Consider the following 14,904-nt stretch of genomic DNA (forward strand, 5'->3'; position numbering starts at 1 on the left):
GTAAAGGGGGTGAAAAACTTACAACTACAAAGATTGCGGGAAACTGGGAAAGTCGGGAATAGAAAAAAAAAGAAAGAAAGAAAGAAAGAAGAAAAAGAAAGCAAAAGTTTGAAAATAGGGAACAGAAAATGGGGAGAAGAGAGAGAAAGAGAGAGAAAAAAACCTAAATTATTTTGATGCATACACCAAGGGGCGAAGCCCACAGAGACAAATAGCCACGCGTTTTCGAGAGTGAAACAGTGTTGAGCTGCTTTCCAGCGGAACAGACTGCACGTGAGGGCACGTGAAGAATACAAAAATACTAAACGCTGTAAAAAAATGGTCGATGCCTCAAGAGAATGCTTCCTATAGTGAAAGAAAATACATTACAGAATAATATTTATTCGGTTGCATTATAAGACTTCAAAAGAAAACTCTTATACTGGTCTCTCATCATTTTATACTTATACTGGTCTCTCAATACTTATACTGGTCTCTCATCATTTTACTCTCTTTCTCGCTTCTCCCTCATCAATTATCTACTATCTCCTCTCCCAACAGTCTTTTTCAGGACTATACCACATGTTAAACCGCAAACCCAATTGTAATTTCCGTAACTCAAAAGGAACGCGAAAATAAAAGCATGCGAAATTTTTTTTTTTGCTTGTCATATTCAAATTATTGTGTTGTTGTTGGTGTCTTGATTCCACGGAATTAAAAACACGCGAAACAGTACTCTTCTTACCCGGCTGAGCGAGAAAAATTAGTCGCGCGAAAATATTCACATTTACAGTGGTCTACTCACGTAAGTGTGAAAAATGCCCTTGCCTAACTATTTTGTTGAAAACCTATTCATTCCAAATATGCCGGGTTTTTTTTTTTGTTTTGTTTTGTTGTTGTTGTTGTTGTTTTTTTTTTTTTTAGGGGGGGGGGGGTTGGGGGTTGTTTTTTAAGGGGAGTTACTTTTTGTTGTGTAAATATGTGTTATGATAATTGTGAATGTATTCCATTAACTGTGATCCTGTTTTGCGTTCAATCCTTATTATTATATATTAAATCAATATCTCAAGCACCCTTCGCTAGTTCTCCTTTCCCCGCAAACACATAAAAATGGACACCAATCGATTACTTTAAATGTGAAAGACAAAACTTTATTGACTTGACATGCCACCTAAATGATGAATCCAAACTTTGGATTAAATGAATAGTATAAATACATGTATAATATATATATATATATATATATATATATATATATATATATATATATATATATATATATAATACATATATACATATATATATATATGAATGGACATTTATATACATATATAATTATATATATATATATATATATATATATATATATATATATATATATATATATATATTATATACATATATTCATTTATTTATTTATTTATATATATAGATCATTGCCCGTGCGGAACTTTCTGAAGGTGGAGAGATAAAAAATGTGATTATTCTTTTTCCATGTTTAACATGGATAGATGACGTCCTGGAAGCGATATCGTTGTTTTCTTTAAGCATTTGTTATTGTTGTTATTATTGTTGTTGTTGTTTCTTTTCATTTTGTTTCGCAAAAGTCTGAGCGAAGATTTTGCTAGCCTCCTGAAGTCGCTCGAACATTGTCGAACAAAATTGTTAAGATTCTTTTTACATAAATACACCACGTTATATTCAGAATACATTTTACACTATACACAATGTGAGATGAAGTCCAGAGTGTTACTTAAAGTCGATTCCCCCCCCCCCTTACATTAAAGGAGCTGATGATCTCTTGGTCTCTAAAATTTTCACTTTAACACGAATTTCATGTTTGCGCTTTCGACACGAATTCGACCAGAATTCGAGAAGAAAGTACGCTTCCACACGAATTTAATTTTCCCCCCGCTTTCGATAAGAATTCGACCCAAATTCGAAACGAAACTTTAATACAGGCCCACATTGGTAAAACTCTACAAGTGTAACGATCCAGCGGATATAGTTTGGGAGAGTGGTCCTGGTTCCTAAACTATCGACAGAAAGAGGCGTATTTGTAATGTTCTAGGCCTATGCAAAAGCGAATAGGAAAGTCGAGACGCGAAGACAAAGGTCTGCATCAGGTGAATGTACTAATAAGTGGCCGATGGTTGTTACACGATCATACGCTGAACTATAACATAAACGTTGAACTATAACTACACCCTTCTTTCTTTCATGTTCGTCCGCACTTGAACACAATAGAAACCATCTCTATTGTCTGTATGACTTACAATTTGTAATTGTCGTATACATGCCAATATGGTTGCAGAAAAAGATTGTCCCCCATAAATAGGAGAGAAAAAAAAAACCCAGCATGTAATTTTTTCATTTCATTTTCATTTTCATTTCATCAATCGCCCGACAAAATATTCCTTCATCCGAGGGAAATCACTGCTTCGACATACGACGAAATAAAAGCAAAATCAACAGTTCTTGTGGGCAGGTAATTTGTACGGTACCTGAAACAGTGTTAGCATCAACAAACTACATGCATTGAGTATAAAACAATAAACCACAGTACGATATTGGTTGCGATTGTAATCGAAACATACATGCCATTGTTCGAGCGCAGTCATTACCAGAGCCATAATTGGAAACAAATTCGCACTAAATCAACTAAGTTAGGAATAATTTGCATAGAATATATGGAATAAATTTAAAAGAGGGCGCTTAAAATCGTGTTTATCCACTCTATACTGTTAAAAAGGCATATTCTACAAATTGAAAATGCAAGTGAAATGCCCTCTCCTTTCCATCGATACCATTGTTCGCATCCTTTATATTGGTAGGTAGCTATGATGATCGTGCCATTGTCTGGTTACAAAGTGGGTGTATCATTGTCTCTAGACAATGTAGTGTATGTGAAGATCGATTTCGCGCTCCTTCGCCAACTTCACTTCACAAGGAGTGCCTGAGAGAGGGCGCTGTTTACTATCATTCCTGCTGCTAACTGTGCTACAAGCTGATCATTCTCGATCGGGATTGAAGTGGCCAATGGGGTGAAGATACATACACATTGTATAATATACTAGTATTCTATGTACATTTTCGTAAAAAAAAAAAGGAAAACAAGTAGGCGTATTAGACAAAGTTCCCTCCTGCCTGGCTCGTTCTCTTCCACATCGAGTAGGCTAGACCGATGCCGAAAAGCTGAAATACAATAAAAAAAGAAGGGAGTTGCCTTTTTAACTGACCACAAAGAATTTAGATGATACCTAATGTGTTTGTTTGTTTTGTTTTGTTTTGTTTTATTCTACTCTATGCGATCACGGGACATTAATGCCCTCGATCGCCCAAATAGGGCTGTTTTCATAGTGCCCTTGAATACAATGCTACAACAACAACAAAAATAATACATCAATGAGCAAATGTGATTGTCATAAGAACAACAACAAGTCATGTACTTGTTATAGGTTACGATCATTCTTCTTATTATCATTAGCAATACTAGTAGTTGCAGCTGTAGTAGTGTGGCAGTCATGGTGGTGATGTCACCGTAGGTTATCATTATTTACCATTGGTATAGCTATTGCTATTACTAAATCATCATCATAAAAGTGTAGCTAGCAACTCCGTAGGCAGCTGCAAGATGCGTTACTTCTACTACCACAGACCCCATCACATAATAATGATTATTATCAGAAGATCATGCATTTGCCATGAATAAAGCTTATTTCAAATAAATTCAATAACATTGTTACTGATCACCGTTTCAGATATGAAATAGCTTTTTGAAAATCAAGTACATCAGAAGCACTTGCGGCGTAGAACACTGTGTAGAAGAGAATTGTATAGTCCATGTATATTTTGCGTAGATGATTATTCTCATCATCAGTGAATTTTGTGTAAAGATAGTGAAGGGGTTCCCACAGTGCGCAAAATTTTCCCCGGGTGAACCGTCCACCGGGTGTTTCCACGCTCTTTCCCCTTGTTACCCTTGGTCTGTCAGTCACTCTGTGAGACTATACAACCCCATTTTAACGGACCTTACCGCGGCAACATCGCGACAACGTCCGGAGAACAGAATTCCTCACCTTGGATAATAAAACAGTGGGAGATTCACAAGAGCAAAAGGCAAAAGTTGCCGCGACAACGTACGGGCGATATTTTGCGGGGACCTTTTAACAGGCATGGGGAAAAAAAAGAAAGATTACCCGGACGCTGCCCGGATGTTGTCGCGGTAATTCAAGTTTGAAAGGCTCTGCTAAAATGGGGCTTTAGCCACATGGCTAATTCCATCCCTATTCCTCTAGTCTCACCTGGAAAATAGCGACGATGATGGCAACGATGCCCATGATGTGTGCCTTCGATTCCAGCTCCATAATCACTGCCCCTTTGCATCCCTTGAGAAAAACGGTAATCACAAAATAATCATGTCGGTGAGGTGAGTATTTGAATTCATGGATTGACATAAAAATTATTATTATCATTATCATTCTTATTATCATTTATTCGACCAGGTAAAGAATATAGGATACATATCATTAACATCACAAACATGAAACAAAAACCAGAATGAACATTACAAAGGATACACTGTACTGTATACGTTACACAAAATGAAAATTAAATGAATGGAGACTACATGAGGGTCAGGGCACACAAAAGTAAATACATTTACTATTGCCCGTAGGCATGTGAACCCACACATGTTGCCCTAAGAAACATTTAACAATCATTAAAAAATTATCACTCAACCCCTGATCCCCACCTCTTAACTCCATAATCCTTATCAAACTTCAAAACATAAAAAACACTATACAATTCCAATATAACCATCCAACCCTTGACTTCATTTATATTAAATCAACTCGTGCATGTTATCAGGATTTGAGGAGGAGGAATACACGGAAAGTAACGAAGAAAGAGGAGATATAGAATAGCTAAAGAAAAAAAAATAATGATGATTATATATGATGATAATAATGATGATGATGATGATAATGATGATGATGATGATGATGATGATGATGATGATGATGATGATGATGATGATGATGATAATGATAATGGTGATGTGATGGCGATGGCGATGGCGATGGCGATGGCGATGGTGATGGTGGTGATGATGGTGATGGTGATGATGATCGTTGATGAAGATGGCGATTGTGATGGTGGTGATGATGATGAAATCCAAAGAATCCAAAACAAGGAAGAATGTCTAGAAGACTGTAAGCTGGAAAGGAATACGCGGGAAAAACAGAACGGGGAAGTGAAAGAATGAAAGCGGAAGGACTTGGCTTACAATAAAGAAGAATCTGGTTCCATATCAAGGAAAAATATCAAGAACGCAAAGGAAAAGAATTCATGTAGACAAGAACACTGAAACTGGAAAAGAAGAGAGGAAAATATGAATTAAGACACAAAGCAGAAACGGGAGCTTCAGATTACAAAAGAGGAAAATGAAGAGAGAGAGAAAGAGAGAATGGGAAAGACGAAGAGAAGAAAAATATTAAGGAGAACAAAGAAGACATGACAAGACTACAAACATCGACCAGAGGGGGCGACAAGTGAGTAACCTGTCCTCATTAAAGGGGATGGGGGATCTGACATTTCGTATTCTATATATGAAAGGTTTGTTTGCAAAAACCGATAAGTCCATTTTTGAAGATTTTGAAGTACGATCTCTGTCATAAAGTACAAAATAATACCTATAAAATGATATATTGGTCACTACATATAAAGCTATATTTTTGAAGATATGGTCAAAAGAAGCAAAAATTTTCTTATTATTCTCTTTATTTTTCTTGACCTTTAATCGCAAATATCTCCATTTGGCAAATATGGACTTATCGGTTTTTGCAAACAAACTCTTCATATAATTATGATACAAATAACCTTCGCAATATGCTAAGTAAAAAGGGAATTTGTGTTTATACAGTCAAGCCCGGGCAATCTTTCCTGGTATGCAATCACCACAAGGACAATTAATACCCAAGACACCTTTCACTAACAAAATATAAATTCAATGACTATATCGACTAGACTATATAGGCCCTGTGAGGCGGAGATGAAGGCTTGCAGTAAACCAACTTTATGGACTTTTGTAGATTTAATGACACTGTTGTCATACAAGAGGGCGGCAGAATAAAATCATAAAGGAAGATAGAGGAAATCTAGGGATGATGACGGGAACACCGTACTCGGACGAATTTCTCTGACGCCAGGTCTCGGCCGCACTCTGGGGCGTAGAAGAGACAGCAAGAGTCCGGAGTCTGCTGCGGCCGGTAGTTTGCGGTCGACGTCCACCAGTCCGTGTGGTTGAACACACCGCAGCATCCCAGCTGCAACATTGATGCAAAATGAAGAAAGGCGTTGATTTTAGTCAGTAGTTATGGCGCTTTTAAAACCCGATTTTCATCGAATAAATTTTGAATTCCTCCGAAAATGGTATGCTCTGTACTATTTCAAAAGTGTTTCTTGGTATCTCGCAAAAAAAAGTTAAAACTCAATTCTCATCTCTACCAATACTGTACCATCCCTTTAACTGAGAACCGCAGCAAGCTAAAACTTAGAACAAATAATATGACCTGCTGAAAGGCATCCAAAAACTTCCTTCTCATTCGGTGCTTGCAGGTTACTTAAAAAGAGAGAGATCTATTACCATCCATTTTTTGTTTTGTTTTTATTTGAAGTAAGTGGAAAACTAAAGTCGAAATGTATTTTCTTGAACGAAACTTTACACAGAGAAAACAGTCAGAAAATGAAATGAAGATGACATAGTTTGAAATTCCAACGTAGCAAATGAAGACGGCTCAAGAACCTATAATTGCCTTATTTTGCTCCGTATTTTTGATAACGCAGTTGTGATACCGCGTATTTTTTTTGAATGTCACTGGCCTCTGAATTAATAACGTTTTGACTCAAAGACACATGCAGTAAAAACCTGTTCTAACGACCACCTGTCAAAGTGCTACAATATGTCGTTTTTCTTCAGCAGTCATTAGGGAGCTTTAGATTTTAGACGCGCGGACGTTCAAAGAGAAAAAAAAAAAAACATGATCTGAGCGTGCGCAGTAACTTGATCCGCGCTACTGCGCACGCTCAGATCGTGTTTTTTTTCTCTTTGAACGTCCGCGCGTCTAAAATCTAAAGCTCCTGTAGACAACACTTGATGTTTTGACTGCGTGTTAAACCAACAGTCGTTTACATTATAGATCAAAGACTTTGCACAGATAATGTCTACCGCTTGATTTTTTTTTTTTTATACCTTTACTTTTGTTTAACTGGTCTGACGCAATTTATCACTTCGCATTTTATTATTGATGCATTTCACAAAATAATTAATCTATGTGGAAAGGTTATTTATCGGGTTGTCAGTAGATTTGACACTTTGCTTTAAAGGAAACTCAAACCCAAAGAGACTGTGGATTGAGTGAAAGCGGCAACATTAGTAAAACATTATCAGTGAAAGTTTGAGAAAAATCGGACAATCGATGAAAAAGTTATGATTTTTTTAAGTTTTGGTGTTGAACCTAACCGCTGGATGAGGAGACTACTAGAGATTACGACGTATGTGTGGACAACAATATAAAAAAAATATGAAGGGAATTCAAAAAAAAAAAAAAATCATGAAATTACATATTCATCAACTTGATGCTGACATAGGGTATTATTCCCCTGCTTTCTGAAAGCGGTTAGTCAAGTGCTCTTTCATTATGCTAGAAACGTGAATTTTTGTGGAATTTTCTTTATAATCTTTATACTGTTGTCCACACATACGTCATAACCTCTAGTAGTCTCCTCATCCAGCGGTTCCAACTTTAAAAATTCATAACCTTTTCATCGATTGTCCGATTTTCCTCAAACTTTCACTGATGTGTTCTAGTAATGTTGCTGCTTTCACTCAATCCACATTCCTCTTTGGGTTTGGGTTCCCTTTAATATTGGACTAACATTTGTGTGTTTACAGTGCCGATTGGTATAGACAACAACAGCAACAACAAAACATTGTGCATTGTGCACACTATATCCCTGCTGGAAAGAACACAATATCCCACAGTGTGAGAAACACAGTGTGAAATCTCTTCACACAGTAAAATTCGAGCGTTTTAACAGTGTGAACACAATATACATTGTGAATCATGATCACAGTGTGACACATAAAACATTGAATACCATGAGAACACTCTGTGAAAACCAAACCACAGTGTGAAATCATCTCAACACTGTTAAATGCGAGCGCTTTCACATATTCGACTATGTGACCACACTGTGAACACAATGTGAACACACTGTGGGACACTGTGTTCTTTCCAGTAGGGATATCCATAGTCCCTGGCATAGAAACGGTTAAAGGCACACTGATTTGGGATTCAATAGGGCGCTATCGGATGGTGAGATGATCGCATGATGAACGTAAAGCCCGCAGCACACTATTTATACTACTAACAACTGTACTACTTACAGATTTTGGATCTGAAATAAACATGTGTGTTTATTCTGAGGCTATTGTGATTTATTTCGGATCCATACTCTGTCAATCGTGTAGTCGTGAGTCGTAGTGTGCGGCAGACTTAAGATAATTCGCATTGTCACACACTGTCAAAAGTCCCTGGCACAAAACGATTAAAGAAACATGGACTCGCGATTCAACAAGAGGGTGCTGTTGCATGACGTGGTGATTGTCATGATTGTAGCCATCTTCTCTACGAAGATCAAGGATGTAATGGTGATATAAGAGTACTTTATCAGTCAGTTAAGTGCTCAAAGATCGTATTGTATATAGTGCGTAAGTTCTTTTTGTACAGGTTCAATAGTCAATCAGTATTGCCTCTGGGCTCATTATTCGTTCACATTCCGGCCTATTCAAAAGACGGACTGAGATTTACAGTATTTCGACCATTTTCGACGTACCGGAAACGCTTTTATCTGGATGCTCAGTCAGAATATGACAAATTCGTAATTGAGTGCATTAAAAGATGCGTGTCAATTGGATTGGATGACACCATACAGCGTAAGTCTGTACAGCTTCTCCCTTTAACAACCTATATTTGACTTTGATTCGACTTTTTTTTTTCAGTTTCAGTTTTCAGTTTTGGTTTGTTTTGATGGATAGAATAGTTACAATCTTGAATCAAATTCACAAATTAAAGCGAGTGCCAACATACTGCTGACTGCAGTACGTCTTACCGTGGACTGCATCCTATCCCACGCCTTGGTTAAGCCGGCCTCTCCCGGGGCGTTGTACTTGTTCAGGCCGCCTGCTCGGAGCTCGTTGGCCACGTACTTAGCTACCTGCCATCGGTACGCGAAGCCGAGACCCCCGGCTGTGACCTCCAGGATGAACACACCAAGCATGACCACGAAATACTGTGGGGAAAAAGGAACAACACAAAGACGCATTTTTATTTCTTTTTTTATTTTGCATTCGTCTTTATTATACCTTCTCATTCTCTTTCCAGATTGAAAAAAGTTTTAATCACGCTTTTTCCTATCAGTTTAGCTATATCGTGTGTGATATCCCTTGTGTTCATCATCTATGTAGAAACTGGGTATGTGTTGTGCAAAGCCTATAATTATGAATTACAATATTTCGTGAGCAAAGGTTTCGAGAAATTTTCAATGATACGATATAAAATTCAGTTCAGACCATTGTTTTCAACAAGAGCAAATAAAGGTGTTATTTCCTTCGATTTTTTCCTACTTTCACGTTTCGTATCGGCCTGCATTACCTTGACACTTTCTACCCTTGTTAAAGGGAAATTTCTTCGTGTATTACAGTTATCAAAAAACCCCTCTATCAGGCAATATAGATCTAAACAATTTTCACAGTCTTATCCCAAATACATGCAACATGGTTCGAGGCTGTTGTGATTGCACTTTACATTGGGAATCTGTTTAAAACGTTCCCAACTTCAGAATATCACGTTATATGCTTGAGTGGGGTTCCAATAATTCGTACTGTAAAGTAAATGGCACCTTGTCAAAAAAAAAGGTCACACACTCAAGTGCTAAACTTCACTGACGACATCGCTTGCGAGACGCACACGTGAAACGTTCCACCTTACGTCATTATATCTCAGTCTATATGTAGTCAACATCATTATCCATACAAGATACTGTACTTTACTTCATTTTTTCTCCTTCCTTCTTATTATTGCCAACTTAGGTCTTTAATTCATCCTATATTGTCCATCTGTACTGTTGAAGCGTGTGTTTTGTGTGGTTTTCTTCTGCACACGCTTGTTTGCATGATTTAATGTCAAGTGTGTATCTTGTTCTGTTGAGCTTTTGTTTAGCTCCGTTTTGAAGGTTTCTTTTTTGTAGCGTGTTATACCGATAAAAGAAGACAAGAGTGCTCCTTGATCGCGCCGTAGGCCCCGACGAAAGACACGACCAGGACAATGACTCCGACGATAATGAGGATGTTGGCGGCGTTCATGAAGGGCATGCTGGGAAGGAGGGTCATAAACGGCCCCTCCTTAATGTGCAGGTGTGCCCCGGTACCCAACAGCACCGCTCCACACAGCTGTCGAAATGAAAACGGAGCAGAATGTGATACACAATGTGAACATTACGTAACCATTCTTTCAATCATTTTTTAAAATTCTTTATTCGAATTTCGTTCAATTTCATATCACAAATTTCCTTTCACAGAAACAAAAACAAACAATAAGCAAAGACAAACTGCATTATACACATCACTGTACAAAATAATGTCAACCTTACACTATATAAAGACAAAATGCAGTGACACCAAAATATTGTGCAAAATAATGTCCACTTACATTGTAACCATTTTGACCAAAGAAACGAAATCCGCTTTTTGTTTTTATTTTTAAAACACACATATTCTCGCAAAATGCCAGCAAAACGGGGACATAATAGATAGTTTGCACAAAACAAACGGGCATATTCCATTGTTTCTCAAAAGAAAAAGAAAAAATCGAGGCCATTTTGCGAGAAACTCACACGCACATGCACACACACACACACACACACACACACACGCCACACCACACCACACACACAAACGCCAAATCATAATCATCATGCACACACACACACACACATACATACGCACACACGCACACACACCGCACACACGCACACACACACATGCATCATCCTGCTATTTTTATAATAGTATCATTTCATCGACACTTCAGGGTTGCCTCAGAGGGTGAAATAAGGTGTAACGGTAAAAAAAAAAAAAAGAAGGAAAACCCCCGGAAAGAAAAGACAGAACGTTTTAGTGCTGTGAAAGAGAGAATGAAACTTTTCAAAACTTTTGGTTTAAATCCTGCCCAACGAGTCTATCCCAGGTCAAGATCATTATTCCCATCTTACCTAGCATAACCTTTTTGTGTCCTGAAATAAGCTTTTACTAGAATAACATAAACGTACTTTAATGTGTATTAATGAAAAAGAGAAATACACGTGTACAGCGTCAAATACATGCATTCATTGAACAGAAAACTTTTGGGGAGCTTCCTAAAACATCTTTGAAAATCCGTACAGGAGCAATTTCTTTGGCAAATTTTTGAATAAACATGAAAACATTCTTAACATCTTGTTTAGAAAATATCTGCTTCATAACGGAACCATATATGGACAGCCCTAATAATCGTGATCAGAGCTTACTAGTCATAAACGAAAAAACTAACTAACTAACTAACTAACTAACTGACTAACTAACAAACTAACTGTCTATCTAAACCAAATCTACTTACGAAGAAAAGGACATTGAAGGCGACGAGAAGATACTTCGTACACTGTCCGTCCCCGCTCACCATCTTGGTTTCTTTTCCTCACCTTCTCCAATCTATACAATACAGTAAGTATAAAGAATGGATTAAAATAACATCTATGACAGCAAAAAGGTAATAATGACAACAACAACAACAACTGCAAAAGTATCAGCAGCAGTTAACGTACACAGAAACAAAAAACAAAACAAAACAAAACATAACATAACATAACAAAAAAAAAAAAAAAACATTTCGCATCCCAAGCGGATCTGCAATGAATGCTCGAGTTTGAAATATCCGTAGGATTTGCGCAGGACCAATCAGCCATAAGCCTGCAGTCACAGGATAAAACACTGGTTTATTTTGTGCCCTCTTTTTAATCAGGTCGTACAGCGATTCTTCAAAGACATATTTAAGTGATAGCGTCAGAGAAAAAGTCAACAGGAAGAGGCAAATGAAAAAAAAAAAATGATGAAACCCAAGAGCAGGAGTTGATGTTCTTAAAAAAAAAAAAGAAAGAAAAAGAAACAAGAGAAAAAGAAAGAATAGAATAATATCTGCAGTAAATATCATTCTATTTTTTCCCCTTTCTTTTAAGAACAAACAACAGTAACTGTTGTAAAACTGCTCTTGTACGAAGCCGTTCGGATGAAATCATCTGAGAAGGTCTGACTGAGATCACTGTACTCCATGATGATTATGACGAAAAATTAATATAATTAAGGACAAGTCCACCTTCATAATATACATGTGAATTGAGTGAATGCAGCTATTTTAGTGGAACACATCACTGAAGCTTGGGGAAAATCGGACAATCCGTTCAAAAGTTATGAATTTTGTAAGTATCTGCGCAGTAACTGCTGGATGAGAAGACTACTGCAGTGTATGATGTCACATGCGTAGAACGATATAGGAAAATGTAAAGAGAATTTTACAAAATGTTATTTTGTGAAAAAAGTTCACATTTCCTCGACTTGTCACTGACCTATGTTACGGGTATTATTATTCCCCCTGCCTTTTGAAAGAGGCAAGTCCAGCGTTCTTTTATTATGCGAGATAAAAGTGAAAATATGTTGAATTTTCTTTATGTTTTTTTTTAATTAAAAAAAAATGTGACATCACAAGCTATAGTAGTCTTGTCGTCCACAAGCTTTAGTAGTCTTGACTGCGCAAAAAACTTTAAATATTCATAACTTCTAAACGGATTTTACGAGCCCTCAAGCTCTCACTGATGTGTTCTACTAATATTGCTTGAACTTGTCCTTTATAATGCATGGGGGAGGAGGAAGTGGCTTTTTTTAGCGATTTGTAATGCATATTATGCAAGGGCTACCCGGCTCAGTATTTCAGCAAGTGCACTAGATATACTTGCCTCATTTCATATTTGATTATTCTAATTTTTCTATGCGCTTCCTGCCACCAAAGACGTAAAACCTCGACCATCATCAAAATGCTTGTAATTTAACAGATATCAATTATTTTCGCACACAAGGATCGTTGTGCAACTTGTATTACACGGAAGATAACCACTTATAACAAATTACCCCTTTCAGGAAATGTGCAAATAGCGCATGTGCCAGTCAGCAGCTATCCTATGACATTAAGTGTGAGAAGCACAGTCATGGGAACTAAGTGTCTACATCCTATACGAGACAAATTCAGTGCCACTATACACACGATACAGGCACGCTCGAAGTGCTATCGATCATGACAATGTCATTATGATGAGATTATGTCGACATTGCTGAGGATAACGATGGCGGTGATGATCACGACATGGTAAATGATCATGACATCTTATTTTCAATTAATGCGTAAATCCCCCCCCCCCCGCTCGTAATCATTCCACATAAAAAGCTGTGTTGTTCATTTATGTTAATCATCATCCTGTGTATCAATGTACAACTGTAACTCACTCTTAAATTACTTGAGAAATTTGTTCAATTGGCTTTCTGTCATATTCTTAGGAAAGAGGAATGCAGATATGAAATCAACTCAAATCAATCAAATCACGACATGGTAATAGCAATAAAGTAATATGAAGACAAAAAGATACCGATAAAGCGTCATTGATTTCAGCAATCTAAATTCACCATCGGTACAACAATAACAACCTGCTACTATAGTACCGCTATAACTATATTAGATATAATACTGACATATATAGCTGCCACAATATTAATCGAGGTGAAATATCTAAGACGATAACTGGTCCACGTACCTGCGGTTCTATACTGACAACATAGTATATTATCATGTGAATACTTATATACACTGAGGAGAAAACATAAAGGATATATAAAACATGAACCAAGTCCAAGAAAAAGGCGCATCCATAGAGGAACTGAAAATGTTACTCATCTCGCATGAACTTGACATTTCAGCGACTTGCGAAATCCTAAAGTAGTTTTGTTTTTGTTTTCGTTTTGTATACTGTTTTATTTCTGTTCTGCCTTGTTTGTTGGGGGAAGTTCGATTTGAGGCGAACTTCCTCTGGGGGCTGTGTTTTCGACGTTAGCGGGACCCAACCCTACCCCATGACTCACCGGCTGGGAAGTGATGGACTGCCTAACTAAATCTCCCGCTACCGCTATAATGAGTTCTATGTATCCCGCTTCTGGCGTCAACTCGATGTGTCGGGGGTTTATAGGGGCGTTCGTATACTCAGTACATTCTTGCTTCAAACTTCGAATTCGTTGACGTGTATAATTTTTGTAATATAGAAACCGTCTCTTGGAGACCTTGGATTATAAACTTTCAAGAATTCATAGTGGTGTGAATGGTTTGAATATGTGGTCTAAATGCTTCTGAACTGATCAAAATTTACTGAAACAATCTAGAGTCTATGAATCATCCAGAAATCGTATCTTTAATTGAAATATGATTATAATGATGTGAATACATGTATGTTATTTATGCTTCGGAAGTGAAGAAAATTAAATTGAAATATTGTTAGGTAAATAATTTCATGAGAGCATTAATTCTGAAGTTGTGAAATATGATTATACCCCTCCCCACCAGTATGTTTGTGTGTATTATTGGCACTTCTTTATGTTATGTGTGCTTCTTTGTTGTTCTTATAGTTATTTGAATAAAAACACCACAGTATTTTTCCCTACAATGCCCACTAATTTTCTTTAAAATCATGTCTACACTTTATCAATCCCTGAGTTTGGTATATCATAAG

At 37.1% G+C, this 14,904-nt stretch overlaps 1 protein-coding gene across 1 annotated transcript; it reads right to left on the reverse strand.

The window, feature by feature from the left end:
• Positions 1-3,105: 3,105 nt before the first annotated feature.
• On the reverse strand, positions 3,106-11,762 carry LOC140236202 (tetraspanin-4-like). The gene is made up of 6 exons (XM_072316170.1): positions 11,700-11,762; positions 10,304-10,495; positions 9,157-9,336; positions 6,168-6,308; positions 4,284-4,367; positions 3,106-3,174 (listed from the first exon to the last, which is right to left on the reverse strand). The coding sequence occupies exons 1-6, from the start codon at positions 11,760-11,762 to the stop codon at positions 3,106-3,108; spliced, it is 729 nt and encodes a 242-aa protein (XP_072172271.1).
• Between the last annotated feature and the right edge of the window lie 3,142 nt (positions 11,763-14,904).

Source organism: Diadema setosum, chromosome 12 (genome assembly GCF_964275005.1).
Source record: "Diadema setosum chromosome 12, eeDiaSeto1, whole genome shotgun sequence".
Lineage (NCBI taxonomy): Eukaryota > Metazoa > Echinodermata > Echinoidea > Diadematoida > Diadematidae > Diadema > Diadema setosum.

Excerpts from the sequence above, each read along its gene's own strand:
- LOC140236202 (XM_072316170.1), bottom strand. The coding sequence starts at position 11,762 with ATGGTGAGCGGGGACGGACAGTGTACGAAGTATCTTCTCGTCGCCTTC. Across the intron at positions 9,337-10,303 it reads ACTCTTGTCTTCTTTTATCG|TATTTCGTGGTCATGCTTGG; the intron begins GTATAACACGCT and ends TTTTCCCCACAG. Across the intron at positions 3,175-4,283 it reads TCATCGTCGCTATTTTCCAG|CTTTTCGGCATCGGTCTAGC; the intron begins GTGAGACTAGAG and ends ATTGTATTTCAG.